Consider the following 23,403-nt stretch of genomic DNA (forward strand, 5'->3'; position numbering starts at 1 on the left):
TTTCTTAAAATTTTACAAAATGCTCTATTCCCAACCTCAAACAGCTAATGTCCACCAGATTGACAATTTTGAAAAATTAATATAAGAAATTACAGCAAATGAACTTCCATCAGCAATTAAAAATATTAAATGGAGGGAAATCCCCAGAGACAGATGGATTTACCTCCGGGTGGTACAAAATAATGCAAGATCAACAAAGTACTACACTCCTGAGAACATTCAACTGGGTTCTAAAACATAAAATTGTATCTCCCTCATGATGCTTATATCTTTTTCAATGTCTCCTGGTCAAAATTCCACCAAAACTATTTAAAGAATGGGACCAATTAATTTCAAGATTTGTGTGGGAAGGAAAAAAACCCAGGGTCAGTTATGAAACACTACAATTAAGTAAAGAGAAGGGAGATTTTTACCATGCAGCACTGTTGCGGCCCTTAATCTGTCTCTGTTCAAAATCATATACTGCAGGTTGGAAGAACTTGGAAGGTTCTATTGTAAATGGTGTCCCATTAATACTCATAGCAGACAACAAGCTACAGGATGAACTGAAGGTTGCAGATCATACTTTTACAAGCATTTTTCTAAAATCTTGGCAATTGGTCAAATCCTGCCACCTAGGGGATTCCCCGAGGATCTTAAAGTGTTGTGCTTTTGACTCAGATTTTGTGCCCAATAAAAGGGACGGCAGATTTAAGACTTGGATCTCAAAAGCTTTAACTGATTATGAATCATTTATTCACAAAGGGAATTTTCAGAGTTTTGAAAACCTTCAAAAACACGGTTTAGAAAAAGAGGATTTTTACAGATACTTACAAGTCAGAAATCATTTAAATCAAATATGGGAAAAGCCAATTGCTACATGTGAAAAAGGATTACTGTAGATTCTCATTTCATTATTTGAGGCAAAAAATAGCAATAAAATAGTACCTAAATTGTATAAAGGCATTCGACAATCTAAAAAAGAGAACACAGGATTTATAAAGCATCAATGGGAAAAAGATGGAAATATATCGATCACAAATGAGAGCTGGGAAAAAATTTGTCATCTACAATGGTTTTCAACTAAATCAAATACATGGCGGAAGTTCAGTTGGAAAAATATATTGTTAGATGTGAAGCATGTTGGAGACTTTGCAGGAATAATGGAGCAAATCACTGGCATGTCTTTTGGAGCTGCAGTAGAATCTAAGCTTTTTGGACAGAGATCCACAGCCATATAAACAACATTTTCGGTGTGAATATTCCCTGTAAAGATGAAAACATGTACCTGTGTGACTTACCAATAGAAAACTGGAACAATGGAGATAAGAAATTGTTTTTCATATTGTTGGCAGCAAGTAAAAAATGTATTTAAGGAAGTGGTTACAAGTTGAATCACCCACGACAGAGGACTGGATAGACATCGTTTACGACATCTATAAGATGGAGAAGTTATCCTTTGCACTCCAAACAGAAATGAACAAGTTCTACAAGATATGGACCGAATGGACAGAATATGTCAAACCAATTAGAAACTATTTAATTTAAGGAGATATGTCTTTTTATTTTCCATATTTACCCTTTTTAAATGTATTTATTGATTTCCTTTTTCTAACTCCTGAAATATATGTATGTTGTAAAGTAACTAGTTTGATGGGTATGCTATGCTCCCTGGGGTGTTTTCTTTTGGTTTTTCATTTTATTTCTTTTTTTTTTATTCACGTTCCTTTATTCATTTTATCTTTCTTTTCAAATCTGTACTTGGAAAAATGAACTATTTTGTTTTGAAAATGTGAAAATAAAAAAAAATAAAAACTGTGCATCTCCTGATATTTCAGTCACAATGATATTCAAAGAATATATCCAACATAGTCTTGATTAAGATTTATCTGGTTTTACAAGATGAGTTCATTGTATCTGACGTTAACATAATATAGAAAGTTCTGATGATAAACTTCAAGGACTGTTTTTAACAACAGCAAGAGCAATATACCAAAAAAAATAAAACACCCAGAAATAAAATATTAAAAAGAAAAGAAAAAATCGAAATAGAATAGAAAATAAATGCTGTTTATCTACAAAGGCGTGTGTTAAACGTGCACTTTAACAATTAAACTATACTATACGTATGTTTTGAAAGTGAATTTAATTTACTTGATCTGCTTTTCCTCATGCAACATATACAGTACTTCTGCAACTACGCCCATATTTCGTTAGAACACATTCAAACTCTGTTGTGTAGTCACAGCTCCCTAGTCCAAACATACAGACACAAAAAGCAAGTGCAAACAATGATGGTTAACAAGTTGACATGCCTTGAGGGGTCGGTCATTTCTAACAGTGGTTTAAGTCTTCAAATCCAATGGACTTCGAAAGTATGATCAGGTTTAGATTAATAGGCTCAATAAATGTTTACTTTTGTAACTCTTCTTCTATGAATGCCTGCAATGCTTTCCAAAGGCTACACTATTGGTAATCCTTGCAAGGCCACTCAGCACATTGAAAGTGTGGTCGCTTCCAGCCCTCAACCCACACATTGAACCTTAATGGGGAGTGATCAGGTGGTCGTGGTACCTCAGTCATGTCGAAGGGATAAATGAAAGAAGTCTGCATGGAGGACCAGAAGGCCCTAATGCAATTCTCGTCTGCTGAAACTCCTCATAGTAGTAATGTTGACCAGCTGGTGGCTCACGTATACTGTGGTGACCCTGGACTCCCCAAGTAGCCTCACTTAAACACACGATCCATTCTTGCCCCTTACCTTCTTAACCCTGCTCAGATATGAGGCAAGGTGTCATGCTTTTGTTTTATTTTGCTTTAATTTTATATGCTGTCTTCCTTTTTTTTCATGGATTTTGGAAGTTTTGTGCAAAATTTGAATCCTTATGTATTTCTTACTATATTGTGGACTTTAGTTGTTATTATTTTTTCCTTGTTTATATTGAATTGTATTGATAAATCTAGCTTCTGATTTTTTTCTCTTTTACCTTCATTCAGATCAGGACAGAAGGACCAGGGAAAGCAGAAAGGCTACATTAAACCAGGCCTGTAGAAACAAGAGGACAGCTGCTTGGTCTGACATGATCTAGGGCTGTCAGTTTTAACCTTGTTGTAAGTGCACACAATTAGTAAATAAAGTGCTAAATAAATCAGAAACACAGAGGTTTTAGCACTTGGATATGGAGATTGACTGGAACTCAAGGCAGAGCAGGTGGAAGACCGACACTTATCCTTGCTGTACCTGAGGCAGACCTCCTGGGCAGGGTGTCCATGGGGTACCTGCCATACATTGACTGATCCTCGTCACGCTTAACAAGAATCTGAACGAAAGTCTTGAGGTCATCCTCCACACCATACTCATGCAACAACTTGCTGTGTGTTTCATGGCCATCCGCTGGTTACCTGCAGCCAACAAAGCTTTCCACCAAGGCATACATGACTAGTGTAATACATGTTGATGATTAGGATATTTCAACAAGAAGTGCAGGTGCAACCTTTCATTCATTTCAATAGGAAGACTCAAAGTGAGGTTCAGTGGAGGTAAGGCAATAATATGTGAGGCTACACTGCCACCATCTGGACAGCGAGTGCATTCTTTTTAATCATTGAAGAGCCTAGGGATGTCACCTTTAGCGAAGCTGTTAGATGAGAGGATATAAAGTGGAGAGAATGCATTTAAATAGTTTTGTGATAAACTAAATGTCCACTATCATTGCTCATGCCACTTGGACTCAGATCAAGATTCTCTCAATTGTCTGTGTCCAGTGAGATCCTTCGGCTGTAAGGCAGTCACCCCTCAGAGCTCATGTTACTGTGCAAATCTGCCATTATCCAGGCATACTGGGCGGCAGATGATTTCCCAGTTATCTGAGAGCTCAATCCACTGGGCACCCACATCATGTGGCTCTCCTGCTTGTTTCACAGCAGAGGATGACTACTCTCTAGAGCAGTGGTCCCCAACCTTTTCCAACTCAGGGCCCACTTTTAAGTCTCAAAAACCTTTGCGACCCACCTCCGGCCCTGAAGGCATTATAATCAGACCACTTTTTTTTTATTGAAGATTGATCATAAAGGACTGAAATCATTAAAGGAGAAACATGTTGGAAGCTCCACAGTCACTAACAAAGCAGTTATCTTGGGTGTCTCTCCCTTAACCCGCAGACCCAGTTGACTTTGACTTTGAGGTAATGACAAATAGCAACGTTTGTTATAAGGTTATTTCAATAACTGTTGTTGATATTTAATTTGGTTTTAGTTCAGAAATAATAAAACAACATTAGGTAAGGCAAGGTAGTTATTGTTATACATGAAAACACTCCCAGTGAATGTGAATACCTATCTTTCCACTTATTCAACAACTGCAAGAATCCTTAGGTTTACACATAAATAAATAAAATATAAAGAGGATAAGTAAGACCAAATACTTAACTTATACATTCCCCCCATTCATTATTTTTCATATTCATTTAAATTTATAACTCACAAATAATTTTATTTAAACTACTTTAATAATTGTGTGCCTACTATACACAAGAAGATCAGAAATTAGCAATCAAATATTTCCTTCATTTCTAGTGCAGACCTTTTTTTGGCTCTGTGTGTATGTTTTTATAAGATAAAAATAAAGAAGAAGAATCATGACATATATGTAGACGATATACAGCATGGCTCACTTCCATTGTCACAAATGGATATGCTTTAAAATAATTTTACTGCAACTTTTCTTTAAAGAAATATAGTTTTAAGCAAGTATAGCATTATTACTCAGGATGGTTTTGAGTACAACAGCATAATGAGATCAAATCAGCATTTTGTACCTCTATCTTACTTGTAAAAAGCATCTGGTCTGTTGTTTGCATGGAAAACGCCCTTTAGAGTGATAGTGAAGATACGGAGGGGGTTCTGATAAGTTGGTGGAGACCTGAGAGCAATGAAGGGTCCATTAGTGGGCCCGGTGCTGGTAGAAGCCCCCCTAATCTGATGGTGTTCAATGCCAGAGGGCAGACAAGGTGAGCAGGACAAAAGTTCTAATCTACAAATGAAACTAACAGGATCATCAACAAAGAGAAGGACGTGTGCTTTCCAAACTCTCAGGTGTATATATTAGTGGTTTGGGGCTTTACTGATCATCACAAGGACTGTGGTTGAGGTCGGGAGAAGCAAATAATGGAGAAAATGGAGAGCGGAGTAGAAGCCATGGCAAAGTGCTACCAGAGGTTTGACCCAGCGGCATATCTGCAATACAATTACACCCCACCCAGGGCTGACTTTGAGAGGAAGGACAGCATTGTGCCTTGGAAACTGGCCTGTTTGCACAGAGCCTTCACTGAAGGTATACAAGAAATCGATTTTGTTCTGAAAGGGTTTGAATGAAACTATACATTTCTTCAGTTATTTAGACATTTTAACAGTATTTGGTCTAGTGTATTTAATATTTGTCTAGACCAGAGGCATTTGTATGGCATTTTTCTCATTTTGATCTTCTGCTTCTGACACATGGGTAAGTAAAACATATTTTTTCCAAACAAACGTATCTGTTAATTCATTGGTAAGCTAGTATAATATTTATAGACAAGATGCTTTACCTCGTATTTTAATCATCTATTTGTTTTTATTTATAGATTGCAACTTTTTCTTTTATTTACATTTAGCCACTCTGGGATATTCAGATCAATTCTAAGTCTGATAGCTGTAGTGCTTCTCTCAGGGTTTTTTTTAATGATTTCTAACAATTGACATGTTCTGAATAGAATCTGTTTTACTCTAAAATACGTATTGTGTTAAATTCATGACAATTTTTTGAACTGTCTGAAAAAATGCTTTTTTACTCTGTTTCAGGGGATGTGGGTGGTAAGCTTCTGGTTGACATCGGTTCAGGACCCACCTTGTACCAGGTCCTAAGCGGCTGTGAGATTTTCAATCAGGTGGTTCTCACAGACTTCCTGGAGGTAAACCGACAAGCGCTGCGACGCTGGCTGCAGGACGAGAATGGATGTGGACTGGACTGGACTCCATACCTGCAGCATGTCTGCCAGCTGGAAGGACGACGGTCAGATAAACTAAAATATTAAGTCACGCTACAGTGTTGAGTTCTGCCGACTGCATGATACATTTTGTGTTATTCAAGTTCGTTCTATTCCTTTTCAGGTTAAAACGTAATTAACTAAAATAAATAGGAAATAAAGTAGCTTCCTAAAAAACAGCTTCCTATTAAATAATGAATGCTAAACATGTACAAAGTGCATAAATAAGTCAGTGCAGTTTATATGGTTTGATCCATAGTTGACTGTAGGATCATTCACAGTGCAAAATTTGCAAGTGCTTCTGTAACTGCGGAGAGAGGTTGAGCCACATCCACAGTCCTGTAAAATATTATCAATGTCATTACATCTCTTGAGTTATAACTGTAACGGTTGTTCTTCTAATCATCTTATCATGTTTGCATCATACCAGGCCTTCAGCGTGGACAGAGAAAGCAGCCAAGCTCCGTGAAGTGATCACAGACATCATTCCAGTCGACGTTCATCGTCCTCATCCTCTAGACCCTGAAGCCCTGCCTCCGTCCGGAGCCGACTGCCTGGTGTCCTGTTTCTGTCTTGAAAGTGTCAGCCCTGACCTGGCCACCTTCACCAAGGCTCTGGGTCACATCCAGAGGCTCCTGCGGCCTGGTGGTCACCTAATGCTTATTGGAGCACTGGGGGAGAGCTACTACTTTGGGGGACCTGGAGTAAAGATTCCAGTGGTCCCATTAAATGAGTCCCAGGTCTGTGCCAGTCTAAAAGAAACTGGCTACACCTTGATCAGGATGGAAGTGTACACTCTTCCTGAAGACATGAGGGTGGGAGTGGACGATGTGACCGGGGTGTTTTTTGTGAAGGCAAGAAAGGAATTAAGTTAAAGTCTGTGTCTGTCAAGCGTCATTTAACGGCAAAAACAAATTAGAAGTAGCGATAATGGTGTGTTCAGAAAATAGGTAAACAGCGACATCTGTGGTCAATTTATTGGAACTACATCTTGTTGTTCCATTTTCTAAAGCTTATATAGTACTCTATGTTAAAGTATCTTACGTATCGTTTGTCCCTACTGTGTGAAATATATATATATATATATAATAAAGAGAGTACCTTCCAACATAGACTGTGGGTCATTCTTGTTTCATAAAATAAATGTTTTTTGATTGATGTGTATGAAACGCAATAATCTCTCTCTACCCCCTCTCCTCTCTTTCTCTCTCTCTCTCTCTCTTTGTTTCTCCGATTTAATTTAAATAGAGACCATATTTCTTGTTAAAATGTAGACCATTCTATAATTTATACTATATATCAGATATATATAGACATTGTTAAAAAGAACAAATAAAACAATGGTCTAATCTACAAAATATGAATAACAAATTTAAACATTATAATGATCAACATAACCTATAAAGCAACCATTAATACCTTCAGTTAGAAGGCAGAATATTGTCATCTGGGGTTTCCATACATCACATTTCTAACCATGACCCGTGTTATTGGTAGAATTTAAATGTCTTCACATGTTCAAGCTGCATGTAAACCTAGGATCAATGTAACTTAAGTCCCACATGGAGGATACTGATAGGCCCGTCAGTATGTTCTGCGAAATTCTATCCTGTAAAATTGCAACTGTAAAAGTGTTAAGGAGCTTAAGACAAACGTCCATCCTATTATTCTGTAATCTGTAACTTCCTCTCATCGTCGAAGTTTGATTCGACTGACACAAATTTAGTATTATTAAAATGTAAGCTTCTCTTGTGCCAATCCATCTTTCTATTCTGTGTTTGTGACCTGACACACAACAACACAGAGCATCATGAGAATATTGTACCTACACTCTTAAGTTTCGAACTACAATTCCTACAGCAAAGGAATTTAAATGTATAATATAACCCGAATTTACATTTACCAACCATTTCCCAACCAAATGTGGTATTGGCTCACATATAAAACATTTTAATAAATGATAAATTGAAGTTTAAGCTCACATATTCTTACCTTACCTTGTTTTACTGTGTTTGAGGCGTCTACTGTGTTTCTTCTGGGACTCACAAAGGACTTTAATACATTTTGAGATGTGCACCAAAGCATAGAAACCATGACATTCATTCATGCCTAGTTACTTGTATAAACAAAGCATGAATCGATTTATTTTGTTTTAGATTTGGATTTGGATTTTTATGTGTTACGTTCATCTCTAGACCTGTATTATTACCCTTACAATGGACAGTCTTATAAGACATAAACATATCAAACAATGGTTAACATTGGGTTCATATCTTATCAGTGATTTAAAATCTCTGAATTCAATTATTGATCTTTGATAAAACAAAAGTAAAAAAAACGTTGAAAAAACGTTGAACTTCACTTCTCTATTGTTTTTTGCCCTTGAAAGTTACACTTTGTGTATCTCACTGTACACATCTGATGACTATCTGAATTCTAAGGATCAATCTACTGATGGTTCTGTGCACAAGCTTCCAGACAAGAGGACAGAAATCCTTCAGGGCTGTTGCTGTTCTGAGTTAAATTCTGAAAGATGACTTGTTGTTGCTTTTTGTGTCTGAATAATCCCCATAATTCAACTAGTATTGCTGAATTGAATGGAATATTATAACCAAATAAATCAGGCTACTCTTGTACAATAATACATAAGCTCTTTTTATTCATTGTCCAAATTCTCTCAAATACGCCGTCCTCTACTCCAGCCTCCGGTTGGTCTTGCAATATTCATTCAACATTTTCCTCCTCCCTCTCCTTTGCTTCTTCTTCATTTGCCCGGTGGCTGCTGAGATCAGAGCTTCCTGTCAAACTGTGCGATGACTGATCTCCAAATGTTTCTCTTTCTTTTTTTTGTAGATCTGCTGGGGAGCAACATCGAAGGAAGACAGATTATTGTCCAACCAGCACTACCACACATGAAATGACCGTTATTACCTGTGAGTGTCTGCTGGTCCTGTCTATTATCTTCTTCCTTGTCAGAATAGCCGTCTTCTTTGTCAGGTGACGTCATATCTATTGAGGACAGGTGTGCCTGCGCAATTCTTTGAACAGCTAAATAAAACAAGAAACAAACAAACACAACAATTAACACATTAATTAATGGTTCTCCACAGCAACTAATTTGTAACAGGAGAGACAATGGGCACTCAATAAAACCATTTAGATATGCATTTCAATTTAAACTATGAATAAAGTTCTACTTTCCCATCTATTATAAGAGTGCCTATGGAAACTCCTCAGCGCAGCATGGTAGAACCAACTCATCCCATCGGAATGGCAAAGAGCTGTGGCTGTGTTTATTCCAAAAGAACAAGAGTCTCACAACATCGATCAGTTTAGGAGCATTGACTGCTGAATGTCAACGAAAAGTCTTCTTCACAGTCACGGCCAAGTGACTTTCATCATACCTCACAGAGAATGCCTATTTCAAAACTAGTTGCCAGAAAGCAGGGTTAACAAGTTTCCCTGGATGCGTGAAACATTGAATTGGATTTCTTTCACATCGCTGAGCCAATTAACAATCTGGTAGCCAGCTACTTCAGTGACTTCCAGATGTGCTACAGCCTTCACGACTTCACAACAGGATGGCAGCGTCTGGAGGTTGGTATCGCTATGGGCTGCTCCATTTCCTCTGTCCTGTTCGTTGCGGCTTTCGAGAGCATCCTCCGCGGAGGCCACCAGACCGTAGGAGTAGTAAGGCTGCAAACAGGGCAGAAGCTTCCACCACTCCAAAGCTACATGGACGACGTCACTTGCTAAAGACAGCCCATGCACGAGAAGATGCCTGAAAAGGCTAGATGAGCTAGTGACATGGGAAAGGATGAAGATAAAACCCTCCAAAGCGTTCCTTATGCAAAGGCACAAGGAACAACAACACCATCTTTGTTGCAGGAGGCAAGCAAATCCATTTTCTGGCCAACCAGCACATACAAAGCCTAGGAAGGCAGTACAAAGCTGATCTGTCCGACAGACTCTCCGAAGGCTTGGCAAACATCAACAGAAGCCAGCTCCTCGGAAAGTACAAATTGTGGTGCTACAACTTTACATTGTACCAAAGGGTTATGTGGCCACTAAAGATGAGCAAAAATTCTATACTCAACACCTACATACGAAAGTGGCTGGGCCTGCTGCGTTGTTCAGGGCAACTATTGCTGCAGCTGCCAATCCAGTCCATCACCCTGGCTGTAAGCAGGAAAGGCCAGATTGGTCCTGGAGCTAAAAGAATCCTCTGACCCTACAGTGAGGAATGCACCTTTACCAGTCCGAACGGGTCACAAGTGGCAAGCAAAGCCAGACGTTACTAAGGCCATTGGCAGGCTCCAGGACCAGGAGATAGTTCGAAGGGTGCAATTCAGGAGAGCAGGGCTAAGTTGGGACAGTTATCCACGCCTCTGGTCCAAGGACACAAAGTGGGAATGAAAAGCAATGGTCGTGGAAGAGGTGTCAAAAGCAAACCAGTAACAATATGCCATCAAGGCCATATCACAAGGACGCCAAGGAAGATGGACCACTTGGGAAGGAACCATTAGGAGCCCGATCAGCTTGGCCGACCTGTGGAAGATGCCCCAGCCTGGACTCAGCTTTCTGCTAAGGGCAACCTAAGACACCTTGCCATGTCCGAAAAACCTCCACCTACAGCACCTGCTGTCAGGCTGCAGAGTTGCTCTGACGCAGGGTCAGTACAGATGGCGCCACGACCAAGTTAACAAAACTGGCTGAAATCCTTGAGAGCTGCAGACAAGGGGCCAACAAAGAAGCCAAACCGCTTCTTGTCAGGTTCGGAGACCAGGGTAAAGCAGACGCAACACCAGTTGACAGCCCCAGGTTCGTCTGGCAAGAGACTGGAGCATGAAGGTCGACGTTGGCAAACAGCTACAGTTTCCCTGCAAAATTACCACCACCTCACTCCGGCCAGACATCGAACTTTGATCTGCAGCTGCAAACGTCCCCCATGCTGATAGAGCTCACCATCCCCTGGGAGGAGGGAATCCAAGCCGCCCACGAGCATAAAGCAGCAAAGTTCTCCGACTGAGTTATAATAACATTATAGTATTATAATTTAATATTAAAAATATTTAAAAAATATAAAAAACATCCAGAGCAACCCTGATAATAGCATGCTGTGAATGTAGTCTTTGAATAATTAAATGTTAAGTGAGATTCTATGATTCAACACTTATAGTGGTCATCCAGCCTATCCTGTTGCCCTGTATGTGTTTGCATTTTTCTATGTGACAGTGTTGGTGTGCAAGTGGATTCTGATGTGATCTGGGTCTTTAATCCAGGATGATCCAGTGAAACGTCACAGCTGTCTCTAAGTAATCTCACACGCAGTCTCACAAAAACCCAAATGCAACCACACACACAAAGGCAAAGGCACACACAGATGCACACAGACACACTCACAAACTCTTAATGATTTTTAAATAGTAACTATCCCAGAGCATATGCCAGTTATCAGGTCAGTCATGGATTTATTCTCAGATGTGAGAAACGCCAAACTCTGACCTTTGAGTGAAGGAGGTTGATACAGTGACATGTTGACCAGTTTTCCTTTTGGTAGGCTGTTTTCTCCCAGCATCCACTGCAGAAATCAGAGACAAACATTAAACCTGCTGACATGACAGGCTACAAGATGAGACTGATGTCGCTCTACTATTGCAACATGTTATGTCAAAATAAAAACATTTAGAATATATATATACATATATATATATATATATATATGTCAAAATGTAAGCAAAAGAAAATATTTAATTCTGTGAGCAATGGGGGCGGGACTAGATAAGCTTTTCGCTTCTCCCACTCTCCCTTTCGGACATGTACTGTATTATTTGAACCAAGATAAAATGTAATGATGTTGTTGGAAACTGACATGCCCAAAATGAACAAATAAATAAATAACATATCAAACAGTTAGTCACGAATAACATTGAAGACAACAAAAAAATTACAGGTATGAGGACATTTTTAGTCAACTGCAAACCTTCAAAGTTTTCATTTTCTAAAAAGGAAAAAAAAAGATCCAAGCAGACAGAATATTATGTCAATTAAATCATTGACCTGCCCCTGAATTTGTTACTACCCCTCAGGCAGGTGTCCCTGTGTGGTGTGTGGGAATAAACAACAATTAAAAAAGCAATTGAATTGTCCTCGTTGATGGGACACACACTTTACTTGCACTAGAAGTCAGACAAGCCATGAGTTGGATCCAAGGACTTCTCTCTATACTACAGTTAGAGTAATAAAGATACAGTTGGTCTACCAGTAATTGTCTGGAGAAATTCCATGAAACCTGGTCCACTTTTATCCTGTATGTCAAAGATCTGAACCTTACATAATACACTATCGACAATCCGTTTTTTCATATCGCCATCTGTATGGAACATTGTCGATGTTTTTGTTTTTTTGCAATACTTATTTATCAATAGAATTTATTATTATTACTATTTATTCATTTATAATTTATTTTCATTTTAGTCCATTACATAATTCAACCATGTGTATGTATATTTTTGTTTATCCAGGCTCATTCTGATGTCACCGATTGTGTAGGCTATGATGTGATGAAGTTTACTGCAAATCTGTAATTCAAATAGACAGGTTGACTATTAAAATTAATTTTCTATCACAGACCAATTGAGTTCTCCAAATATGAATGGCTGAGCTTTAGTAACAATAATAATAATAACTCACATGTTTATCATGTGCAGTGTCTGCTGTTGATCGCTCTGTTTACATGAGGAAAACTGTCTCTCTCAACAAATTGTGCTTTAATGTTGACCTCTTCAGCTGCACTATATGCGAATTTGTCCGCCTGCCATGCAGATAATTCCATTCCTCGCGATTGCCATGTCTCGGCTAAGTCCAGGTCAGTCAGACCAGCTCCCTCTGGAATGTCTCTGTTGCTAGGAAACCCTGTTAACAGCTAAACTGGTGATGTTACTTCAATGTTTCAGATTAATTGATAAATAAAATTTGGTAATTGTTTTTTAACTGGCCTGATCCTCTTAGATTTTTATTGACTGATGTCCTGCCTGATCAGTCTTTAAATGTATTCAAGCAGTAAACACAAAAGTAATGACTGCGACTCTTCCTGAGTCAAGTAAAATATTATAATAATATAATTAGTAAAGGCCAATTATTCCTGCATATTTTATTTTTAGAATTCTGCCTCTGAAACTATTTGGGAATGTGAAACATATTTCACACACTTTGATATCCACTTGTGTAAATGCAGACAAATGTGAATTTTCATTCTTGATCATCTTGGCTCAGATGTTCACATCCTTTCTTTAGTGCCACCAACAGCATGAGAAACAGGAGTTCACCAGCTCTAAAGTCTGTTAGAGGCACACATATATTTTTTTTCCATACATTTGGATAGTACGTTCGACACCGTTTTGTGCATAAGCACCCTATTGTAGTATAATGAGACCCTAGATCTTGTCCATAGTAAAAACCTGATGAGGTCCTTCTTCCTCCTCTGGTGATGGGGGGTCTGTTAACCTGAAGAGTGTGGCAGGTGTCGGCCTCCGACGTCGAATCTATGTGAAAACACAAGACAATTGCTTTATTATAATTTTCACATAAACTACATAAAATTCAGATTTACTACTTAAAATAAACCAATATTAAAATCTGCTGAAAGTTTTTGGGGATCCCCTCCTTCCCCTGTTTTCTTTGTGTTCAAATACTCTTACAACAGATTGCTTTCCTGAATAAGTTCCAGGTATTGGTATTTCTGTCTGAAGCTGTAGAGTAGCATCAAACAGCACCCCTGTTCCCCACTGCCAACGTTATGTTGCAGCTCCATCTGCCCCAGAATCACGGGAGAAGGGGAACCCAGTAAATTGTAAGTAAGAGAGGAGTGTGTTTTGCAATCAAATGTTTTTCTGAATCTGTACCACAGAAAACATTGAAAGACTTTGACCTACAAGTGATTTAATCTGTCCAATATAACGTTTTAAAAGCATTATCTATCCATCTATCTATCCATCCATCCACCCATCCATCCATCCATCCATCCATCCATCCATCCATCCATCTATCTATCTATCTATCTATCTATCTATCTATCTATCTATCTATCTATCTATCTATCTATCTATCTATCTGCCTACCTATATATATATTTATATCTATCTACCTATGTCTATATTTATATCAATCTACCTTTATCTATATTTATATCTATCTATCCATCTATATTTATATCCATCCATCCATCCATCTATCTATCTAAAACTTGAAATCCCTTTTCCCTTTACTCATCATGGATTTTCTGGTCACACAGACTTTAATCTGAGATGCAGGGTTCACTTAAATGTAAGTAAGTAAGCAAGTGATGCATATTAACTTGGGTGGATCGTGCACACCAGCATCTGTGTTCAATTTTATGTTGCAATGTACAAAGGAAATGTGCTTGGATGCTTGGATGGTGTTTCACACATCTGAAGAATCTGCAAGTCTTATTACATGAGGTCCCTGGTTAGTCTCCCATCCGATGGTAATCAATTTTTTGTTTTGGGGTTCAGTCATGCATTGCTGACACTTGAGACTTGGCAACAATCAGCAGCTGGCTTTGTCTCTCACCAGGATATTCCTCTTCCATCAGACCATGACTTTGTTTGGCTCGTGACAATACATTGTAGTTCAGAAAGAGGGAACCACCAGCAGAAGGGTAAAGTATAGACCATAGAAGCTAGCTAGCTCTGATTTTCTGGTAGTTTGAATGAGCTTCAGCCTGCACTGAAAGTGAACAAAGTGCCTCTGCACTACCCACAACCTACTACCTGCAAGACCCAATGCATCATTTAATTGACAAAGAATAAATGAATCTTGATTCATTTTAAAAGATGTTTCATTCAGCCACCAGCTCTGAGCTAACAGAATACAGCGGAGTGATTAAGTAATTGAACAGGGGAAGTTTCCTGCACCATCTCATTGATTTCCATGGTACATACAAGTGAAAATGCAGAGAAATGTTTGTGTCTGAGCAATTATATATATATAAATATATGCTGCTAATATATGCATGACATTCTCAGTCATAAAATGGTCATTGACTTGATAGAGAAGGTCTCAACCCCTCTAAATGGTCATGTATTTATGGCAAATGCAGTTCATGTTGTGTTTTTACTTCATATATTATTTTAAAGAGGTGGACTATAAACCATTCTCATTTCAAATAATATATTTTCTATTCCTTCTGCACAGAATATAGACAGCATTAATCAGTCATCGGTTGAGTTTTACAAATAAAATCTTGCATTAAGGGATGAAGTATTGAACCTGCTGGGCTTTAGGACTACAATTCTGCTGGAATTGTAGGATGAGACCTTTTAACTCAGACCTGTATAAAACTCAAGTTTATGAGCTTTATTCAATCTTATCCTGGGACAGTTACTGAAATATTCACTTTGCCAGAGTCTCTTACGACCACAAAAAATGAATCAATGCTTAAAACATCCTAAACATAAGCTCACAAGAGCCTTCCGATTGCTAGTACTCTGAGTAGTCCTAAGAGATTTGGTTTGTGTTGTTCCAATATGTGTTTACATTTGAGTTATTTTCTTTCTTTATTTATTTGCAAAAAGCTCATATATATTTAGGCAGAGAAGCTTTTATTAGACTTGTTTGAATTTTTTTTTTTTGTTCTTCCTAACACATGAATGTTTCGTTAGTTAGCAAAAAAAAAAAAAAAGTTAAATGATTTAGGTAAATTTTGGCAACAGTAATCATGAGATACATTTTTTTACCGATACATCCCTAATTGAAAATCATACAATATCATATAATTATATTTCACATATATTTTGTAATAAAGTACGCATATATTTTTAAAGAAAAATGTAAAGAAAAAAAACATATTTCTTTTGTTTGTGTTTATCTTCTGTAAAACAATAGGACGTCTGTTGTTTTGGGAAAATACTCTTTGTGGTTCCTTAAAGTTTGTTGTTCTGAAGAACGTGTACAGCTTTGAGCAGCTTTAACTGCAGTATTTTACATAACAAGATCACCACCTCCTTCTGATGTATGACTCACAAAGTGACCTTTTTCCCACGTGTGCTGGAAGCAAAAAGCTAAATGTGTTTTTTAATATCCTTGCCACTTGTATTTTTGTCTCCTCCCTCTCTCACCCTCTTCTTTTGTCATGTTAAGGACTACAACAGGCTCTGTGTACAGCTCAGCCTAATCCAAGTACTGCCTATTTCCTTTTGCTCAAAATGTAATGCCCACAATGAGAAGCAGAGACCTCATCAAAATCCAGCTAGACATGTTATGTAACTGTCACCCTTGGCAAGGTCTCATCCCTCAAATGCCCTAGAATGGGAAATGCAGTTTTGGTTGATCTCATCATCGGGCAGAACCACGATGAAGGATTGAACAAGATTTTCCTGATTACTCTTTGTAATCAACTGTAACACACAAAACACCGATATTATAATACCAGGAGTTCACTGTCAAGAATATTTAAACAACCGAGTGTCATTTTCATACTTAATCCATGCCTCATTTCAAGTTCACTTCACTTGGCATCCATATTTTGACCTTAATGTACCTCTACTTGTTGTCATTTATATTCTTACTAATTTTCATAACAGCTACAAGTGTTGTTGGTTCTGCCACTAAATACTTTTGGCATCTTCCACCAGCGTGAAAGAGTTTGTGCATGTTGAACACACACAAATCCTACGCATGTGTCACACTCATCAGAACAGCAATCGTGCCATCGTCTTTTGACAATGTTGTGGTTTACTAATTGATGTTCAAGCGTTCACGGAGTATATTTTATGGAAACATTTCGAATTCTTCTGTGGATCTGAAATGATTTTGGAAAAGAGCGGGACATTGTTAATGTATTTACCGAGTATTTAGGATGGAGAACATTTATGTACAGATTAAAACAACTAAACAAATATTTACAATAATGTTTCTGTGGCAAATGTTTGTGATTAATGTGCAGCAAATACACCTTCTAAAAATAAAACAATTGGCAGAAAGACACTTGCCACATTGCTTTCAGCAACATTTTTGTTGTTTCTACTGTAAAATTTTACTGTAACTCAAAAGGGTTGTGAAACCATGAATAACTTAAAACCAATGACTTGAAATTATCCATTTTCAATTGAATTGTTGTAATAAAGAAGAAACATTTAAGTGATAGTTCACCCAAAATCCTTATTTAGAGTGAGATTTAGTGAGAATTACCCTGATAGCCTGGGATCTTCCTCTACAATCAAGCTCGAAATATGGCTCGATGTATAAACAAAGTGGGCCGTGATTGCAGCTGACAGCAGGTGGAGCCTATTATAACATCATAATAGACTCGGCTCTCATAATCTTTCGTTTGTTGAGATTTCCGACGGTGGAGAACTATATACAATTAATTAAATAATGACTTCAAAATTTCGACTAACTACAGTTAGGGCTACTTTAGGCAATTCATTATAAAATAGAATTACAAAACGCTTTAAATTATGGGACAACAAAGCTTCAAAATCATTCTGTGTGTTGTATTAAGGTAATAGTGGTATTCAAATATATTTGTTCTGAACTATATGTAAATTGTGTGGAGTTACAACTATGAGGTTTTAAGAAGTTGTTACTATTACAGTATCGTTTGTGGTAACGTTTCAGTCGACGCACAGAATCGTGGTACTGGCAGTACTGAAGTTATTATTAGTGAATCGAGTTTTCAGTGTAGCTGGCGTGATAACTCACACAAACATGCGCACAGGAAGACAATAAATACAGCCACACAACCCTCACCATTTCAACCTGCCGTGGGTCCAACTGGGTGGGCAATCCAGAAGGCACAGAGAACTGGATCTTTCTCTTGGCGTCCTTGTCTTCCACTCTGTCCATCACCTCCGAGTCCACTTGAAGCAGTGGATTCATCACGAGCAGCAGCCTCCCGACACTCACGCCAAACTTCCCCGGGGATTGTTTCCAAAACCGTCTCAATTGTCCTCAATATTAGAACATAAAATGAATTCAAACAGAGCTGTCTGCAAAAAACGTTGTGTGGGTAACAGTGGAGAGTGTAGTGGTCATCTTCTCTCACGCATCACTCCTCCCTGCGTGTCCAGCGACGAAGAGAACGAACGGTCGTTCTGTCTTCAAGTTCAGTGGAAAAAAGACGTTAATGGCAGGGATTCAATGAAAACAATAGTACGAGAATACATATGATGCATCACACAAACAGTGGTCGGCAGTTTTAAAAAATGTTAATAAATTAGGAAACCCGCTAGCTAGCGCCCTCATGTGGTGCAAAGGGAAACTTCCCTACAAATACACATTAATTAAACTGAATAAAACACGATATTGGTTAATATATCGATTATCAATATATTGCGTGGCAGAATTGTTGTCGTTAAGATGTGATACTATTGACAAGTAATATGTTTTTTTTCTGGAATTTTATGGATTCTAGGCATTTTATAACCGCTAAAAAGTAATTCACCAACGTCATAATGATTATTGTGTTGTTTTTCTATTGAAAAGTGTTACTCCCTTAAGTGAACTTTAACTGTCATCTGAAATTGATCGCAATAAGCCCAGCTAAAAATATAATATTTTATATTATATATAGTATATGTCTGCTATGATGACCCAGTAAATTAATAATAATTTAAGCCTTATTGGCATGTCAATAAATAAATATTAGGAATTTATGTGATGTCTTCAACTGCTGGACATTAAGCAGACAGTAATAAAAATTCCATTCAATCCATAAAATAAAGTATGCATTAGATAATTTAGATAGTATGTAAACTATTACAGAACGGAAAAATACCACTACACTATCAACGCAGATAAAAAAAAAAAATGAAATAAAATCTATTATAAGCCGATGCATCAATGTCACATCAATATACAACTATTGCGTGTCTGTCAGGTCACACCTCTTCACCTGTTGCATTAGCAAAATATCTTACCTGAGATCAAATGTATTTCTTGTCTCAAACAATACAAAGTTACCGTTTAGCGTGGTCTGTGAAATCAAAGGCTTCGAGAATTTTCATCTCCATGGTAACCCTTTTTCTCTGTGTACGCTTGATTCATTGTCCTTGAGAGTATAAGTTTTACACAAATGCATGTGAGACGATGAACAGCAGACTCATAAGGCTGTGATTCGTGCAAGAAAACTATTGTTATTGTAAACTATTGTACTTGTAGTTTGATATTAAAAATAATCATTCAATCTATGTGTTGAAAGAAAATATTTATATAATTAATAAACAGTGTGTATCATATGTTAAGAAATACGAAATATAAACCCAACTCATCCTGAATAATAATAATAAATAATAATAGTAGTAATAAAAAGCTTTTAAAGCTAAAGGTGTATGCAGACTTTCACACATCTGTGTGGGTCTGTGTTAGAATGGTTCTCATCTTACCTTTCTGGGCGCAGTTTTAGTGTATCTGCCAATCAAATGAGGTCTGAATCGGCAGATCTGTTGTGTGGAGTCCCTCAAGGTTCTGTTCTGGGTCCTTTATTGTTTTTGCTGTACTTGATTCCCCTCGGTAAAATCATTCAGAGATTTCCAGATGTTTCTTATCACATTTTTGCTGATGACATCCAGCTCTACTGCTCTTTTGACCTAACTGAGCCCCAAAGGCTGAACAGCTTAGTCAATTGTTTGCTAGAAATCAAACAATGGCTGAGTGAAAACACTTTACAGCTAAATGTGGACAAAACTGAAACTCTGGTGATTGCTCCTGATGATAAGATTCCAGGGTTGAGTCAGTACTTGGGTGACTTAGGTCAGTCTGTCAAACTGAGCCTGAGAAACCTGGGTGTTGTATTTGATAAAGACATGTCTCTTGTTCGACATTGCAGAAAACTGACCAGAAACTGTTTCCTTCAACTGAGAAAAATCTCTAAACTTAGGAAAATGTTGTCGGAACATGATCTGGAGCTTGTAATCCATGCGTTTGTTTCTTCTCGTCTGGACTATTGCAACAGTTTGTTTTCATGTCTTAACAAGAAGGAGCTGTCTCGTCTGCAGTTGATTCAGAACTCTGCAGCGAGAATTCTGACCCGCTCAAGTAGAAGAACTCACATTTCTCCGATCCTTAAAACTCTTCACTGGCTTCCAGTTTCTTTCAGGATCAACTTTAAAATTCTGGTTCTTACTTTCAGAGCTATTCATGGTCAGGCTCCTCCTTACATCACTGATCTGATCCAGCCTTACACCCCAGCTCGGGCTCTGAGGTCTGTGGATCAGAATCTACTTATGGTTCCACGCACACGGCTCAGGACCAGAGGAGAGAAATCTTTTCAGGCTGTTTCTCCTAAGCTTTGGAACGATCTTCCTCTCTCTTTGCGCTTGATGGAGTCTACTGTCTCCTTTAAGAAACACCTTAAGACGTTTCTATTTGTTCAGGCTTTTCCTTGAATTTCTCGAACTCCTGAGTATTGTTTTGATTGTCTAAGAGCTTTGTGACCCTCAGGGGCGTTGTTAGGATCATGAGACATCGGGGGCTTAGCCCAGGGGCGAACATTGATTAAGAGGAGAAAATTTTGCACGTCAGTTAGTTAAATGCATCAATCTGGTGCAGTAGAACAGTTAAAATTAAAATGTCAGTCCTCAAATGCCTGCTGATTGGATGCAGACCATTGGGTGTGGGTGAGTACTCACCCACACCCAATGGTCTGCATCCGCTTTTTTGTCTTTTACTTAATCAGTTGCTAAAAAAGAGAGCATCAGTCCTAGCTTATCTTGCCTTACCTGGCTTGGTTTGTTATAGCATCAGATACAGTATGGTATTTCACCGAAAATTAGCATACAACTTTCACAGCTTTCCTCACTTAGAGATAGATGGTTGCTATGCCAACGCAATGTGGATATGCTGCCCGTTCTATGGCCAGGGGAGAAACTGGAGCAATTCATCTAAATTTCCTAAAACATACATGACTGCTTTGGAAAAACGTTTGCTTTATAATCAGCGAATGTTATCGCGGGGCTATAATTTTTTAACAAAAAAAAAATAATAATAAAAAAAAAAATAAAAAAATCCGAAATTGATCCGGGGCTATTCCTAAAACATCCGGGGCTAAAGCCTCGGACGCCCAGGGCTAACGACGCCACTGGTGACCCTGGTCTCGAAAAGCGCTATATAAATAAATATTACTTACTTACTTACATATGGCATCCATACAACACGAATGCAAAGATCTGAGCTACACAGTAATATAATTTGAAGTGCACAATTGTAATGCTTAAGTGCCATCTCCTTATGGATCAATAAAGTTCTGTCTTTCTAGACATTGCATGTTACTTCTTACATATGTCCACTAGATGTCGCCAAATTATTATTATTATTATTTTTAATGGAATTTATCGTGGACAACAAAGGTGACAAAGTTTTGGGGAAGATGCAGAAAACATGTCAAGTTGATAAGGCAAGACACACAACTACAAAATGGACATGATCATTTAGTTGCTTTTAGAAAACAATAATAATAATATTGATAAATATCAGAAAGGTACATACAATTTTGAAACCTAAATAATTGAAATATTAAACTAACTGTTATTCGAATGTTTAATTAATTATTAATTACATTTATTAAATTAATTGATTATTTCGAAATTTAAATTGAGTATACATAAAAATAACACTTTTTGGGAGACAGAAGACTTTATTAACATTTCTAAACAATAGTTGTAAACAATTCGAGCAGAAATGCGAAAATATTTTCATTATTCTTAATGTCCTACTCTTAACTTCTGAAACATTCCTTAAGATCAATCCCACTATATTTACTAGAAGTGTTCTTGAAAAATGTGTGCAATGTGTTCCCTTTTTAGCTGTGGGATCCTGACCAGCAGTTACAAAATGATAATAATAATAAATCTAGCCTGCAACTTTTATGAAATTATTATCTACAATGTGCTTTGATTAATTGTTGGTTGACACATATTAAAAATTATACTTTCTGAACCACAAAATTGTTAAATGTGAGATAGAAGGATTACCCGTGTTAACATAGGTCACCAGTAAGAAATAGGCAGGCAGGCATAAATAAATAAAGAGGGTTGTGTCAGAAAGGGCATCTGACGCAAAATCTGTGCCAAAACCAAATATGCAAATAACAACCATGACTTCCGTACAGGATCTGTCGAGGCCCGGGTTAACAATGACCGTCATTGGTGCCGATAACCTACAGGGCAACAATGACAATAGGGCTACTGTGGGTCGAAGTCGGAGGAGAAGAGGAGGAAGGCTGGTTCAGAAACAGAGAAATAATATGAATGGCAAGAGTCTGGGACTGAGAGTAGGGACTTTGAATATTGGGAAGATGGTGGGATAAGCTAGAGAGTGGATTGACATGAAGGAAGGTGGATAAAATGTGTGCCTAGGAGACCAGATGGAAAGGTAGCAAGGTGAGAAGCTTAGTTGCAGGTTTCAAGTTGTACTACTATGGTATTTATAGTAAGAAAAATGGAGTTAGGGTTATCCTAAAAGAGAAGTTTGTTTGGAATGTCCTGGAAGTGAAAAGAGTGTCAGATAGACTGATGAGTCTGAAGCTTGAAATTAAAGGTGTGGTGTAAAATGTTATTAGTGGCTATGCCCCACAGGTTCGAAGTGAATAAGAGGAGAAGGAAAATTCTGGAGTGAGGTAGATGAAGTGATGCAGAATATCCCCAGAGCTGAGAGAGTGGTAATTGGTGCAGACTTCAATGGACATGTTAGTGCAGGAAATAGAGGTGATGAACAAGTGATGGGCAAGTTTCGTATCCAGGACAGGAACACAAAGAGACAGATGGTGGTAGACTTTACAAAAAGGATGAAAATGGCTATAGTGAATACTTTTTCCAGAATAGGCATGAGCATATGGTAATATATAAGAGTGGAGGTAAGCGCACACAGGTAGACTACATCTTGTATAGATGATGTAATCTGAAGGAGATGCAAAGGACTGCAAAGTAGTGGTGGGTGAAAGTGGAGCAAGTCAGCATAGGATGGTGGTTTGCAGGATGAATCTGGTGACAAGGAAGATGAAGAGGACAAAGGCAGAACAAAGGACAAAGTGGTGGAAGCTGAAAAGACAGGATTGTTCTATGTTTTTTTTCAGGGAGGAGTTGAGAAAGAATCTAGGTGGACAGGGAGAGCTCCCAGATGACTGGACAACCACAGCTAATGTAATCAGGGAGACGGTTGAGTACTTGGTGTGTCGTCTGAAAGGAAAGTAGATAAGAACACTTGGTTGTGGAATGGGGAAGTGCAGGAGCAATGTTCCCTCTAAGCTGTGCGCCTGCGCAATCGCACACCACTCGAACATACTCAGCGCACAAGAACATCTCTGCAGTGCACCTCAGTGAGTCACAGGTGTCCATCCAATGATACGATACGGTTTACTTACGCTACGCAGCCATCGCGTGAT

The 23,403-nt window shown here is 38.1% G+C and overlaps 2 protein-coding genes and 1 pseudogene across 3 annotated transcripts; 2 read left to right on the forward strand and 1 right to left on the reverse strand.

Annotated features, from left to right (window-relative positions):
* Positions 1-5,145: 5,145 nt before the first annotated feature.
* Positions 5,146-6,877, forward strand: pnmt (phenylethanolamine N-methyltransferase). Its single transcript, XM_087793991.1, has 3 exons — positions 5,146-5,311; positions 5,818-6,028; positions 6,433-6,877. The coding sequence occupies exons 1-3, from the start codon at positions 5,146-5,148 to the stop codon at positions 6,875-6,877; spliced, it is 822 nt and encodes a 273-aa protein (XP_087650117.1).
* A 1,800-nt stretch (positions 6,878-8,677) lies between these two features.
* On the reverse strand, positions 8,678-18,186 carry LOC148078808 (protein phosphatase 1 regulatory subunit 1C-like). 2 transcript variants are annotated; one of them, XM_087793518.1, is made up of 5 exons: positions 17,775-18,186; positions 13,463-13,546; positions 11,508-11,583; positions 8,934-9,050; positions 8,678-8,857 (listed from the first exon to the last, which is right to left on the reverse strand). In XM_087793518.1, the coding sequence occupies exons 1-5, from the start codon at positions 17,901-17,903 to the stop codon at positions 8,727-8,729; spliced, it is 537 nt and encodes a 178-aa protein (XP_087649644.1). In that variant the 5' UTR covers positions 17,904-18,186; the 3' UTR covers positions 8,678-8,726. The 2 variants fall into 2 exon arrangements, with proteins under 2 accessions (XP_087649644.1, XP_087649643.1); XM_087793517.1 differs by having other exon boundaries at positions 8,678-8,860.
* LOC148078809 (uncharacterized) lies at positions 9,225-10,601 on the forward strand (annotated as a pseudogene).
* Positions 18,187-23,403: the final 5,217 nt, after the last annotated feature.

Source organism: Callionymus lyra, chromosome 6, assembly GCF_982586985.1.
Source record: "Callionymus lyra chromosome 6, fCalLyr1.hap1.1, whole genome shotgun sequence".
Lineage (NCBI taxonomy): Eukaryota > Metazoa > Chordata > Actinopteri > Syngnathiformes > Callionymidae > Callionymus > Callionymus lyra.